Below are 14,506 nucleotides of genomic sequence, written 5' to 3' on the forward strand. Positions count from 1 at the left end.
TCTCCAGAATTCCCAGGGGTGCTTTTGGGGTGCTGGGACCTTTTCTCTCCATGTGTTTGTCCCAGGTAGATTTGGCTCTTCCCTTTTCCAGCCCACCCTGCACTGGGACTTTATGGAATTGGTGTTTTCAGGTGTCTGGATTTATTTCAGGGTTATCCTGGCCAGCAGGAGCTGCTGGTTTCCATCCTTTGGAGACCACTCCAGCATGGTGATTCCCAAGTGGAATAGGGCCTAACCAAATAAATCTTTTTAAGGAGCCTTAATCCAGCAAAGCTGAGCTTAAAATTTCCCTGGTGGAAAATCCACATCCTCCTGGAGTCAGGGCACCAGAGGGATTATTCCCCTCCTTCTGCTCCTGCTTTTCCAGGGAAATACAGGGAGGATGGCCTGGAGGTGAGGAAGGAATGGTGACACTTTCACCAGGGGCTCTGTGGTAGAAAGAGGGACATGAGGGCAGAAATCTCCTCTGTAGGTGCTGGGTGTCACCCCAGCAGAGGCACTGAGGAGGTGACATCCTGCTCCTCAGGAGGGGAGCTGAAATTCTACTCCCAGGATTTGAAATTTTAGCACAAAACCCCTAAAAAGTTTTGTGTTAAAATGTAAGAAACAAACAGAACTTTTAGTTTTTTCCATATTCAAGTTGTTTATTTTTACTCTTATCAGCACACCCTCTATATACCAAACTTAGTGTGCAAAAAAAGCACCAAAAAATAACAAAACACACAAGTTTGGGATTTTTTTAAAACTATTTTGTTTAATTAACTCGTAAACCTTTTTACCAGTAACTAATTATTTGTCTGTTTACCCAACATCCACATTTCAGCTCTTTCTAACCAACCAAACACTGCAGAAAATTGAGTAGATGAAGAATAAAAATATGAAACAACACCCAAAATCTTCCATCTTGTCTCCTATCTATCTCCATACAAAAAACCCCAAAACTCTTAAGTTTTTCACCCTGTAATAAACTGGGTGTATAATAAAATAATATCATTAAATACTTGTAATAATAAGTATTTAATTATATACATAATTAGAGTAACATATAATTAAATACTTAAAATTATAATTTTAAAATATATAATGATATAATAATATAATGTATAATAATTATATAATAATTATATAATCTAATATCTATATTATAGTGTATATTATATATTCTATATATAATATAAAATATATATAATATATAAAGATATACAACATATCATACTATATATAATATAGTATATATTCTATATTATATAAAATAGATATGACAGATATTATATCATATATAATTTATTATATAATCTATATTATATATTCTATTATATATTCTATATATTATATACTATATATAATTATATATTAGATATAGAATTTATTATAAATGTAATAATTATTAAAGAATAAAATAATTTATTAATTATATCTATTACACAATAAGTATATTATTTATATGTTATAAATTATATTATTTATATATTATTTATATAGATATATTATTTACTTATATGTTTATTTTATTAAATAATAAAGCAGTAAAATATCTATTTATTTCACACACTCAGAGATTCTAATTCACCCCAAAGTTTTAGAAGCCTTTTTTTTCATTTTAGTTTAGCTTTTAATTTTAATTTTTAAAATTTTACTTTAGCTTCTAATTTTAATTTTTTTATCCTAGTTTAGCTTTTAGTTTGAAATCTTTTTTTTACAAGTGTTTTGATCTCCATAAATGAAGATGAACAGCAGTGTTCTCCTAGGGATCAAACTAGACCAGACAGAGAAACATTCCCCATACCCTGAATTCCACACCAGCAAACTGGGGCAGAACCACAAACCCCCTCCCCACCTTTCTCACCACCTCAGGCTGAACCAGCAGCTGCTTTTTTTAATGTGTGTTTGTGCCTAAAAACCCCAAAAACCCCAAACCCCTGGGCCGCTCCTTCACCCTGTGCTGTTTTTGCTCCCCAGAACGGCGGCGGGAGCTGGAGCGACGAGGGCGACGGCGGCCGGGGAAGGGAAATCTCCCGAGACTTTGCCAAGGTCTGTCTGGGCAATTTGGGCAATTTGGGGAATTTTGGGGGCTTGGGGAATTCGGGGAATCCTCCCCTGATCCGTGGCAGAGCCCTCCCTGCAGGGAGTTTGTGGGGAAATTGCTTCGTTCTGCAGCTTGGGGCTTGTTGTCTTGGGGTTTGTTGTCTTGTGTTGGGTCAAAATGTTTAATTGTTATTGAAATAAGAATTAACAACCAAACTTTGGGTATTTAAAAGCTTTAATTCAGTTTTTCTCCAGCTGGGAGAGGAATATTCTCCCTCTGTAATGCTGTACTCATGGATTTGAGTGTGCAGCAGCTGGAGGGGTTCAGTTTAAACTGAGGCAGCTCTGCTGTCCCAGAGCTTCCCAGGAATCCAGCCCCAAAAAGCTCCTCTCTTTTGGGATGCACTGCCTAAAGAAATTCATTTTAATGATTTGGCTGTTTCAAGCCCAAATTATAAATAATAAATATTAATAAATAGCTCTATTTTATAAATATTTATATTTTATACAATATTTACCTAAATATATAATTTCTATGCTATAAATATATCTATTTTATATAATATTTATATTTTGTAAATATTGATTGATTGTAGAAATGTGATCTAGAATTTGTTTTATAAATATGTATTGCATATAGATCTTTATAAATAATGGAATATAAATAACAAATTAAAAATTATTCCCACAGCAAATCAATCCTGGGCTGGTTTGTGGCATTTCTGAAGGCTTTTGGTTTATTCCATTCCTGGGGATCTTTTCCACCTCTGGGGATCCATTCCAGCTCTGGGAATCCTTTCCATCTCTGGGCATTTATCCCATTTCTGGGAATCCGTTCCATCCCTGGGAATCCCATTCCATTTTTGTTGATCCACTCCAGCTGTGGGCATCTTTTTCATTTTCATTTTTCTTTTCCATCTCTGGGCATCCATTCCATTTTGGGGGATCCATTCAATTTCTGGGAAACCATTTCCTTTCTGGGGTTCTATTTCATTTTCATTTTTCTTTTCCATCTCTGGGAATCCATTCCATCTCTAGGAATCTTTTCAGTTTCTGGGAGTCTTTTCCATTTCTGCACATCCATTCCGTTCCTGGGGATATTTTCATTTTCATTTTTCTTTTCCACCTCTGGGAATCCATTCCATTTTTGTTGATCCATTCCATCTCTGGGAATCCATTCCAGCTCTGGGCATCTTTTTCATTTTCTTTTTATTTTTCCATCTCTTTTCCATTTCTGGACATCCATTCAATTTTGAAGGATCCATTCAATTTCTGGGAAACCATTTCCTTTCTGGGGATCTTTTTCATTTTTCTTTTCCAGCTCTGGGAATCAATTCCATTCTTGGGAATCCTTTCCATTCCTGGGAATCCATTCCATTTCTGGGCATCTTTTTCATTTTCTTTTTATTTTTCCATCTCTGGGCACCTATTCTGTTTTGGGGGATCCATTCAATTTTTGGGAAACTGTTTCCTTTCTGGGGATCTATTTCATTTTCATTTTTCTTTTTCAATCCCTGGGGATCCATCCCATTCCTGGGGATCCTTTCCAGCCATGACCACCGAGCCCCCAGGAGCCTCCCTGTGTCTCCTGTGCTGTCCTTTCCCCAGAAGCAGCCAGAATTCTGGAATGTTCTGTCTGGTGGGAGCTGTGCCCTCACTGTGCTTTGTCCCCCCAGCTGTACGAGCTGGACAGTGACCCTGAGAGGAAGGAGTTCCTGGATGATCTCTTCATCTTCATGCAGAAGAGGGGTGAGTGAGCTTTCCTGGCATTCAGGGCTGACACGGGGCAGGAGAGGGAATTCTTCCCTCCTCAGGCTGGAAAAAACAAATCCTGGGGTTTGGGGCATTGCCCTTGGTATTGGAGGGCAGCAGCAGGGAGATCTGCCCTGTAAATTAGATTATTTTAATTTGATTAAATTAATTGTGCCCTGAGGTGTCAGTGGCACAGAGCAAAGTGTTTCTGACATCCCAATCCCAGACTCAAGAGCTGCCTGGTTCCCAAAAACCCCAAATCCAGCTCTCCTGAGAGTAGAGTGGTTCTAATATCCCAGTCCCTTTCTGAAGATCTGCCTGGTTCCCAAAAAAGCCCAAACCCATCTCCTCTCCTGTGAGCAAAGCATTTCTGATGTCCCAATCCTGGGCTGAAGAGCTGCTTTGTTCCCAAAAAACCCCAAATCTGTCGCTTCTGAGTGCAAAGTGTTTTTAAAATCTTAATTCCAGACTCAATAGTTGCCTGGTTCCCAAAAAAAAACCCAAATCTGTCACTCCTGAGGGCAAAGTGTTTTTAAAATCCCAATCCCAGACTCAAGAGCTGCTTTATTCCCCCAAAAAAACCCAAATCCAGCTCTCCTGAGGACAAAGTGTTTCTAACATCTGAATCACAGACTCAAGAGCTGCCTTGTTCCCAAAAAAAAAACCAAATCCAGCTCCTCTCCTGAGAGCAGAGTGTTTTTAAAATCCCAGTCCCAGACTCAAGAGCTGCCTGGTTCCCCAAAACTCCAAATCCAGCTCTTCTGAGAGTAGAGTGATTCTGACATCCCAATCCCATTCTGAAGAGCTGCCTGGTTCCCCAAAACCCCAAATCCAACTCTTCCCTTTTGAGCAAGTGTTTCTAACATCCCAATCCCAGACTCGAGAGCTGCCTTGTTCCCAAAAACCCCAAATCCATCTCCTCTCCTGAGAACAAAGTGTTTTTAAAATCCCAGTCTGGTTTAAAAAAAAAAAAAACAACAAATCCAGCTCCTCCTCTTTGAGCAAAGTGTTTCTAACATCCCAATCTCAGTCTGAAGAGCTGCCTTGTTCCCAAAAAACCCCAAATCTGTCTGTCCTGAGAGCAGAGTGTTCCTGACATCCCAGTCCCCATCTGAAGAGCTGCCTGGTTCCCAAAAACCCCAAATCCAGCTCTTCTGAGAGCAGTGTTTTTCTAACATCCCAATTCTGGGCCGAAGAACTGCTTTGTTCCCAAAAAAACGCAAATCCAGCTCCTCCTCTTTGAGCAAAGTGTTTCCAGCATCCCAGTCCCAGACTCAAGAGCTGCCTGGTTCCCAAAAAACCCCAAATCCAACTCCTCTCCTTGGAGCAAAGTGTTTGTATAATCCCAGTCCCAGACTCAAGAGCTGCTTGGTTCCCAAAACCCCAAATCCAGCTCTCCTGAGGGCAAAGTGTTTCTAACAACCCAATCCCAATCTCAAGAGCTGCCTGGTTCCCAAAAACCCCAAATCCAACTCTTCCCCTTTGAGCAAAGTTTCTGACATCCCAATCCCAGACTCAAGAACTGCCTGGTTCCCAAAAAACCCCAAATCCATCTCCTCTCCTGAGAGCAGAGTGTGAAGAGCTGCTCAATTTGCCCCTGGTGTCTGTGGGGCCGGGAATCAGCTCTGCCAATAAAAATCCCCCTGTAAAAACCTTAAACCCAGGGATTTGCTGCTGGCCAGGAGGAGCTGAGGGAGCAGAAACTGCAGAGATTAATGGGATTTCACTGCAGGGATGAAAAGATTGGGATGGTTTTGGGATGCCCCTGGGAAGGAGCAGCTCTAACACAGATCAGATGTGTAGGGTTGTTCCCAAAAGCCATAAAAGGGCCCTGGAGCTGCAGAAACCATGGAAAGGGACATCAGAGGGAGGCTGGAACTGGCCTTCGTGGGGTTTTGTTCCTGGGAGGCTGGAACTGCCTTTGTGGGGTTTGGGGGTTTTCTTTCTGTGAGGAGACACCAGAAAGAAGCTGGAACTGGCTTTTGTGGGGTTTTCTTTCTGGGAGGCTGGAACTGGCCTTTGTGGGGTTTTGTTCCTGGAAAGATGGAACTGCCTTTGTGGGGTTTTGTTCCTAGAAAGGGACACCAGAAACAAGCTGGAACTGGCCTTTGTGGGGTTTTCTTTCTACGAGTCTGGAACTGGCCTTTTTTGGGTTTTGTTCATGGAAGGGGATACCAGCAGGAGGCTGGCACTGGTCTTTTTGGGGTTTTGTTCTTGGGAGGCTGGAACTGGCCTTTGTGGGGTTTTGTTCCTAGAAGGGGACACCAGAGACAAGCTGGATCTGCCTTTTGTGGGGTTTTCTTTCTAGGAGGTTGAACTGGCCTCTGTGGGGTTTTGTTCCTGGAAGGGGATACCAGAAGGAGGCTGGCACTGGCCTTTGTGGAGTTTTGTTCCTGGGAGGCTGGAACTGCCTTTTGTGGGGTTTTGTTCCTAGAAAGGGACACAAGAGGGAAGCTGGAACTGGTCTTTTTGGGGTTTTGTTCCTGGGAGGCTGGAACTGCCTTTTGTGGGGTTTTGTTCCTAGAAGGGGACACCAGAGACAAACTGGCACTGGTCTTTTTGGGGTTTTGATCTTGGGAGGCTGGAACTGGCCTCTGTGGGGTTTTGTTCCTGGGAGGGGACAGTAGAAGGAGGCTGGCATTGGGCTTTGTGGGATTTTCTTTCTGGGAGACTGGAACTGGCCTTTGTGGGGTTTTGTTCCTAGAAGGGGACACCAGAGACAAGCTGGAACTGGCCTTTGTGGGGTTTTCTTCCTGGGAGGGGCAGGTGGGCACAGGGAAGGTGGGACAGCAGGGCTGGGGGTGATGCCTTGGGAAGGCTGAGCTAGAACAGGGACTGGACTGAGCTCAAGAATAAAGCAGGGATTTATTAAAGGGATCTCCTCAGTGGATCCACCTTGGGCAGCACAAGAGATCAGCCAAGGCTACAGGATGAGCCCAAAACCCAGCCAAAATGGACCCAAAATGGTCACAAAAATGGACAGCTGGTCATGAGGTCTCTCACTTTCATGAGTTCTGGTCAGTTTGCATATTGGAGGTAATTGTCAATTACAGCTCCAGGTTATGAACTCCCATCCTGATTGTTTTCTGTCTTCAGTCAAAGATTGCAGCTCTGTGGGGTCCTGGTGCAGGGCAGGGTCAGGGATTGCAGCTCCCCATGGGATCAGGGATTGCAGCTCCCCATGGGATCAGGGCAGGATCAGGGATTGCAGCTCCCCATGGGATCAGGGCAGGATCAGGGATTGCAGCTCCCCATGGGATCAGGGAGTGCAGCTCCCCATGGGATCAGGGAGTGCAGCTCCCCATGGGATCAGGGCAGGGTCAGGGATTGCAGCTCCCTGTGGGATCAGGATGGCATCAGGGATTGCAGCCCCCCATGGGATCAGGGATTGCAGCTCCCCATGGGATCAGGGATTGCAGCCCCCCATGGGATCAGGGAGTGCAGCTCCCCATGGGATCAGGGCAGGATCAGGGATTGCAGCTCCCCATGGGATCAGGGCAGGATCAGGGATTGCAGCTCCCCATGGGATCAGGGAGTGCAGCTCCCCATGGGATCAGGGAGTGCAGCTCCCCATGGGATCAGGGCAGGGTCAGGGATTGCAGCTCCCTGTGGGATCAGGATGGCATCAGGGATTGCAGCCCCCCATGGGATCAGGGATTGCAGCTCCCCATGGGATCAGGGATTGCAGCCCCCCATGGGATCAGGGAGTGCAGCTCCCCATGGGATCAGGGCAGGATCAGGGATTGCAGCTCCCCATGGGATCCCCAGGATCAGGGATTGCAGCTCCCCATGGGATCAGGGCAGGATCAGGGATTGCAGCTCTCCCTGGGATCTCCATTCCAAGGACTGCAGCTCCCCATGGGGTCCCTGTTCCTTTTTCTGCCAGCTCTGGAGAGCCAAACCCCATCAATCTCAGGCTGAACCCCTGCACCAGCCAGGATCTCTCCTTGGTGAGGGATTTGAGCAAACCAGGAGCTGAGACAGCTCAGGGATGTGGAATTGATTTGCTGCTGTAAAATGAATTTTCCCTCTGTTCAGCTGGGAATTCCCACACCCCACGGAATTACTGTGCCTCCCTTCAAAGATGAAACATGAAATTCTGTTTTTCTTGAGATTTGGCTCAGTATTATTTCAAATCACTGTGGGCTTTCCCAATTTCCTGGGGGGAAAACCTGTTCCTTCTGGCTGCCTGCTACAGAATCTCCCCTGAACATATTTGGAGTGGGAAGAGCAGCTTTTTATTTACCTGCTACAGGTTGTGCCTTAAAAATGTCTTTTCCCTGCCTGGTTTTCACTGCAGTGGGAGTGAAAAAAATCTCATTTTAGTGAGATTTCAACATCTCTGTGCTGAACAAACCCTGGGGATTCTCACCTCCTTTGTTCCTTGCTGTAAAATGGACACTTGTGTGAGGAAATTGGATAAGGGTAGGTGGGAGGTGATTAAAAAGCGGAGCTGGGTGTGATTAAATGCTCTTTGTGCAGGACAAGTCGTGGCTTAGGCTGCTGGAAATCCCTGTGTGGAAGGGAATCTCTGGCATGGAGGCCAAGGAAAGCCATAAAATTCACCTCAAACCCATTTTTGGGGCAGTTTTCCTCAGTCTGCATCTCCAGCTTGAGGTCTGACAGGTCAGAGGCCTGTTCCTGAGGCTCTCGGGAACAGAGGAGACTGTATTGACTTATTTGATTCATCAACAATTGTGCTTTTTTAATAGTTTTGTTCAGCTCCTTTTTCTTCAAGATTAATTGCCCAGTTGCTGTTTAGCCCCTCTGATGGTTGGTTGTCTTTTAAAGAAGCTTTGGAGCAAGTGCCCATGGCATGGAGGTGATCTGGGCACCTGTGGCTGCACCCACACTTTGTCCCACGTTCCTCTCTTAACCAGGTGCTAATCAATAAGAATTAAGAAAGTGTCATTACTTTCCAGATGTGATTTTTAGGGTAACACAAAACTATATTGCTCAGGGCATCCTGAATTTCTGCTGGTTGTAGGGGCCAAATCAGACACATCTACTTCAGTTCAGGGGGTTAGGGAGGGGAAAAAGCTTTTCAAGGAAAATATAGTTTGGATATTAGGAGAAAGTTTTTTACAGAAAGGGTGATAAAAGTTCTGGAATGGTTGCCCAGGGAGGTGGTGGAGTCCCCATCCCTGGGTGTGTTTAACACAGCCTGGGTGTAGCACTGGGTGCCAGGGTTTAGGTGAGGTGTTGGGGCTGGGTTGGACCTGATGATCTTGAAGGTCCCTTCCAACCTGGTGATTCTGTGAATTATGTGGTAGACATTCCCTGAAAGGCCACAGATGTTTATGGCTCCAGTCAGCCTTCCTCTGGGAAACCCTTTATCCCAGAAACCTGGATTGTGGCTGCCTTTCTGCTCAGAAAACCAGGAGCCCTTGGGATGACTCTGCAGCTTCCCTTTCCCAGTGGGAACAGATTCCTTGTGCCCCTCCTTTGGCTGGGATGAGCCAAGGGATGGAGCTGAGAGGAAACAAGTGATGGAGCTGGTGCGAGCCAAGTTATGGGGCTGGGGTTAGCCCAGTGATGGGGCTGGGATGAGCCAAATTAGGGGGTTGAGATGAGCCAGGTTATGGGGCTGGGATGAGCCAGGGGATGGAGCTGGGATGAGCCAGATTATGAGGCTGGGGTGAGCCAGGTTATGGGGCTGGGATGAGCCTAATAACAGAGCAGGCATGAGCCAGGGGATGGAGCTGGAATGAGCCAAATGATGGAGCCGGGATGAGCCAAATTACAGAGCTGGGATGAGCCAGGACACAGGGTTGAGATGAGCCAAGTTAGGGGGCTGGGATGAGCCAAATCGTGGGGCTGATGTGAGCCAGGTTATGGAGCTGGGATGAGCCAAAATACGGAGCTGGGATGAACCAAGCTATGGAGCTGAGATGAGCCAGGTTATGGGGCTGGGGTGAGCCAAGTTATGGGACTGGGATGAAGCAAGTGGTGTGGCTGGGATGAGCCAAGGGATGGGGCTGGGACAAGCCAAGTTGTGAGCTGGGATGAGCCAGGTTATGGAGCTGAGATGAGGAAAATTATGGGTCTGGGATAAGCCAGTAGATGGGTCTGAGATGAACCAAGTGATGGGGCTGGGATGAGATGGGTTATGGAGCTGGGATGAGCCAAGTTACAGGGCTGGGATGAACCAAATTATGGGGCTGGTATGAGATGGGCTATGGGGCTGGGATGAACCAAGTTATGGAGCTGAGATGAGGAAAATTATGGGGCTGGGATTGAGCCAAGTGATGGAGCTGGGAAGCCAGGTGATGGGGCTGGAATGAGCCAAATTACAGAGCTGGGATGAGCCAAGTGATGGGGCTGGGATGAGCCAAATTATGGGGCTGATGTGAGCCAAGCTATGGGGCTGGGATGGGCCAAGTGATGGAGTTGGGAAGCCAAATTACAGAGCTGGGATGATCCAAGTGATGGAGCTGAGATGAGCCAGGTTATGGAGTTGGGAAGCCAAGTGATGGGGCTGGGATGGGCCAAGTTACGGGGCTGAGAGGCAGGAGAAGTTATTTTCTGAGGAAACAGAGAGGAGGATCTTCCCCTGGCTCGGAGCAGGAGCCTTGCCAGTACAGTAAAATCAGTTTACCATCAAAAGGCAGCAAAGTCTTGTGCCGTGGCCCCTGCTCTGACCTTTCCCTCTGGAATTCTGCCCCCTGGCCCCGGGCTCATTAATCCTGGCGCTGCCAGATGACAGTAATCCATCACAGCCCTGACAGCCCTGCCCAGCCAGGCCCTGCCCTTCAGCCTTTCCTGTGGCAGCGCTGGGGCTGCCCAATAAACCCTGCCTTGATCACCTTCCCCGGGGCACCAAATCCCTCTGGAAAACACCGGGAATTCACCGGCACCGCGGGACCTGCGGGGCACTGCTGGGGGAACACGTGGGAAATGGAATTATTGCAGTGGAAAATGTGATTATTGCAGTGGAAAGTGGAGTTATTGCAGTGAAAAATGAAATTATTGCAGTGGAAAATGGAATTATTGCAGTGGAAAATGAAATTATTGCAGCTCCTCGGAGCAGTTCTGTCCGTGCTGCTAAGTTTCTCAGCTGCACAAAGAAATTTTATTTTGGGGAGGGGGAAACCAAACTTGAGGTTTTATCTTGTGTAACAGAGTTTCTAAATGAGTGTTTCTGTCTAAATCCCTGTGTAGCTGGGTTTATAAATGAAATTTTGGGGCACTTTGGTCCTGTTTAAAGCACAGCTGAGGGAGGGAAGGTGTTCAGGGGGTGCTGAAATTATTCAAGCTCCTGGGAGCTCTTCTGTCCCTGCTGCAAAGTTTCTCAGCTGCACAAAGAAATTTTATTTTGGGGAGGGGGAAACCAAACTTGAGGTTTTATCTCAGTGGATTAATTTATATTGTGTGTAAACATGTTTAGCTGAGTTTTTTTATATCAGTCCCTGTTTAGCTGGGTTTATAAATGTGTGTTTCTGTGTAAAGCCCTGTTTAGCTGGGTTTATAAATGAAATTTTGGGGCACTTTGGTCTTGTATAAAGCACAGCTGAGAGAGGGAAGCTTTCCAGGGGGTGCTGAAATTATTGCAGCTCCTGGGACAGTTCTCTCCTTGCTGTAAAGTTTCTCAGCTGCACAAAGAAATTTTATTTTGGGAGAGGAGAAACCAAACTTGAGGTTTTATCTCAGTGGATTAATTTGTATTGTGTGTAAACACATTTAACTGAGTGTTTCTGTATCAGTCCCTATTTAGCTGAGTTTATTAATAGAGATTTTGGGGTACTTTAAAGCAAAGCTTTAAATTCAGCTAAACAGGGCTTTATACAGAAACACTCAGCAAAATGTGTTTACACACAGAATATAAATTTATCCACTGTGATAAAACCTCAAGTATGGTTAAATGATAAAATTTCTTTGTGCAGCTGAGAAACTTTGCAGCAGGGACAGAAGAGCTCCCAGGAGCTGCAATAGTCCCATCACCTCAGCACCCCAGGACAGCTTTTTTTAAACAGGACCAAAGTGCCCCAAAATTTCATTTATAAACCCAGGTAAATTGAGATTTAGATCAAAACACACAGTTATAAATTCAGCTAAACAGGGCTTTATACAGAAACACTCAGCTAAATGTGTTTACACAGAATATAAATTAATCCACTGAGATAAAACCTCGAGTTTGGTTTCCTCCCCCAAAATAAATTTTCTTTGTGCAGCTGAGAAACTTTGCAGCAGGAACAGAACTGTCCCAGGAGCTGCAATAATTCCATCAGCTCAGCACCCCCAAGACAGCTTTGCTTTAAACAGCAAAGTGCACCAAAATCTCATTTATAAACTCAGCTAAATCGAGATTTAGATAAAAACACACATTTATAAACTCAGCTAAACAGGGACCCTCTCACTCTCCATCTGGATGAAAGTCCCTGCTGGACAAATTAACGCCATTCCTTTAATTGGATTTGGAAAACTGGGGTGAGAGGGGCTTCATCCTCCCCCAGCCCAGCAAAGGCTTTGCTGCTGTGGCTAATTAATGAAAGGAGGGGAATTTTGGGGTGTCCTGGGGGCTTTGGAAGGAAATATTTCCCTGTTTTCCCTGCGGGTGTGACTCAGGTGATGAGTGACAGCTGGAGGTAACTTGATCATGCCCTGATTCCCAGTGCTGCTGTCACCCCTAGACAAAATGGATGCTCAGGAAAAAACCAGAGGAAATTTAGGATTTTTGGGAGGCAGGGGTGGAGCCACAGAGAGTTTGGAGGGTTTGGGTTTCCCTCTGTGCTCCCTCAGAGGTCTGTGGCCCTGAAATATGGGAAGGGGTTGTGGGATCTGCTCCTTGGGCTGCTTGGACAAGGATGGGATTGATATAAATTGAAACACTTTGAATCTGTGAGGTTTTCAGCCCTTTAGAGCTGCAAAACTGGGCTGTTTTATCCAGCATCTCGTTAACCTGTGGGAATTGGCACCACAAGCTACTAATGCCTAATGGGATTCCCAAAGAAAAGACAAGGAAAAAAAAATCCCCCTTGGATGTGTGACAAGGACATCTGCAGGGCTCCTTTCATGGCACGGAATAAACTCATTTATAGGGCCATAAACTTGGGGATCAGGGGCTGCCAGCAGTGGCACCAGCCTCCCCTGGGGACTGGGGATTCCACAATTGTCCCCTGCCCCCCTCCCAGCCTTCCTGCCAGGCTGGGGCTGCCCATTGTGGGGACAGGATGGGCTGGGCGGCCCTTTGATCCAGGACAGAGTTTCCCAGGCCAAATAAAAGCTCTGCCACTTCAGCTTTTTATTATTCCTTCTTCCTCTCCGTGCCTCAATCCCCCAAGGTTGGGCGTTGGCGCTTCCAGGAGCTGCCAAAAAGGGGGAGGTTAAAAATCAGATTTTCTTCCAGATTAACCCAAAATACACAGAACCAAGCAGGAAGGATGGAGGAGGGGCTGGTTTGGGGATGCTCAGAGCTGCTGTGGCCTTGTCAGGGAATTGTTTGGGAGGGAAAAGGAGTGGGAGGCTGGAAGTTCTGTGGAAGGAGCAGCCTTTGTTTACCTCTCCATGTGGGATTTGCAGGGTCCCCAGGATGAGGTGAAGAGATGAGTCTGACTCCATGTTCTCAGAAGGCTGATTTATTATTTTATTATATCACATTATGCTATACTAAAACTATATTAAAGAAAGAGGATACAGACAGAAGGTTACAAAGAATGATGATAAAAACTCACAGAAGGTTACAAAGAATGATGATAAAAACTCGTGACTGACTCCTCAGAGTCTGACACAGCTGGCTGTGATTGGTCATTAAGTCAAAACAATTCATGTAAAACTAAATCAAGCAACCATTTGTTGGATAAACAATCTCCAGACCACATTCCAAAGCAGCAAAACAGGGAGAAGCAATCAGATAATTATTGTTTTCATTCTTCTCTGAGGCTTCTCAGCTCCCCAGGAGAAGAAATCCTGGCAAAGGGATTTTTCAAAAATATGAAAGTGACATCTCCAGGTTGTTCCAAATGTTGAACATGTGAGGGAGGATGGAATTCTGTGGGGGAGAGATGTTCTCCAGTGCTGATTCCCTTGCTCCTGCTGTTCCCAGGCAAACAGCACATCCTGAGGGATGAGGGAACATTTTTATCCAAGGATTTGAACCCTGAGCTCATAAAACCCATTCAATAGTCCCAACTTCCCCTCTTTCTATTCCAGGAGCTGCAGGTTTTTATTGCTCTGCTAATTCCCTTTACCCACAGGAAAGGGTTTTCCATGGAAAGACCTCGAGCCAGGCTGCAAATTCCCTGAATTTCCTGTTAGGGCAGAGAGAGCTGGATCCCCCTGAGCTGCCCGTGCCCTCATCTCTCCATGTTCCTTTTTCCAGGAACTCCCATCAACAGGATCCCCATCATGGCCAAGCAGATCCTGGATCTGCTCCTCTTAAAGCAGAGAGCTGGATCCCCCTGAGGTGGTGCCCTCATCTCTCCATGTTCTTTTCTCCAGGAACTCCCATCAACAGGATCCCCATCATGGCCAAGCAGATCCTGGATCTCTACATGCTCTACAAGCTGGTGACAGAGAAGGGTGGGCTGGTGGAGATCATCAACAAGAAGATCTGGAGGGAAATCACCAAAGGCCTTAACCTGCCCACCTCCATCACCAGCGCCGCCTTCACCCTGCGCACACAGTGAGTTTAGAAGGAGAAATAGAAAATACTCATATTTATATAAATACAAATATGTGTATGTTTAAATATAAAATATTTTCTATTTATAAATATAATATTTTTATAAAA

General features: G+C 45.5%; 1 protein-coding gene across 1 annotated transcript in view; it reads left to right on the forward strand.

The window, feature by feature from the left end:
• ARID3B (AT-rich interaction domain 3B) overlaps positions 1-14,506 on the forward strand; it is a 31,688-nt gene that overhangs the window by 10,728 nt on the left and 6,454 nt on the right. The window contains exons 3-5 of the mRNA XM_058811126.1: positions 1,960-2,031; positions 3,702-3,774; positions 14,215-14,398. Coding sequence (XP_058667109.1) covers positions 1,960-2,031; positions 3,702-3,774; positions 14,215-14,398 — 329 coding nt within the window. The remainder of the gene's footprint in view (positions 1-1,959; positions 2,032-3,701; positions 3,775-14,214; positions 14,399-14,506) is intronic.

The sequence above is a fragment of the Ammospiza caudacuta genome, chromosome 10, assembly GCF_027887145.1.
Source record: "Ammospiza caudacuta isolate bAmmCau1 chromosome 10, bAmmCau1.pri, whole genome shotgun sequence".
Classification (NCBI taxonomy): Eukaryota; Metazoa; Chordata; class Aves; order Passeriformes; family Passerellidae; genus Ammospiza; species Ammospiza caudacuta.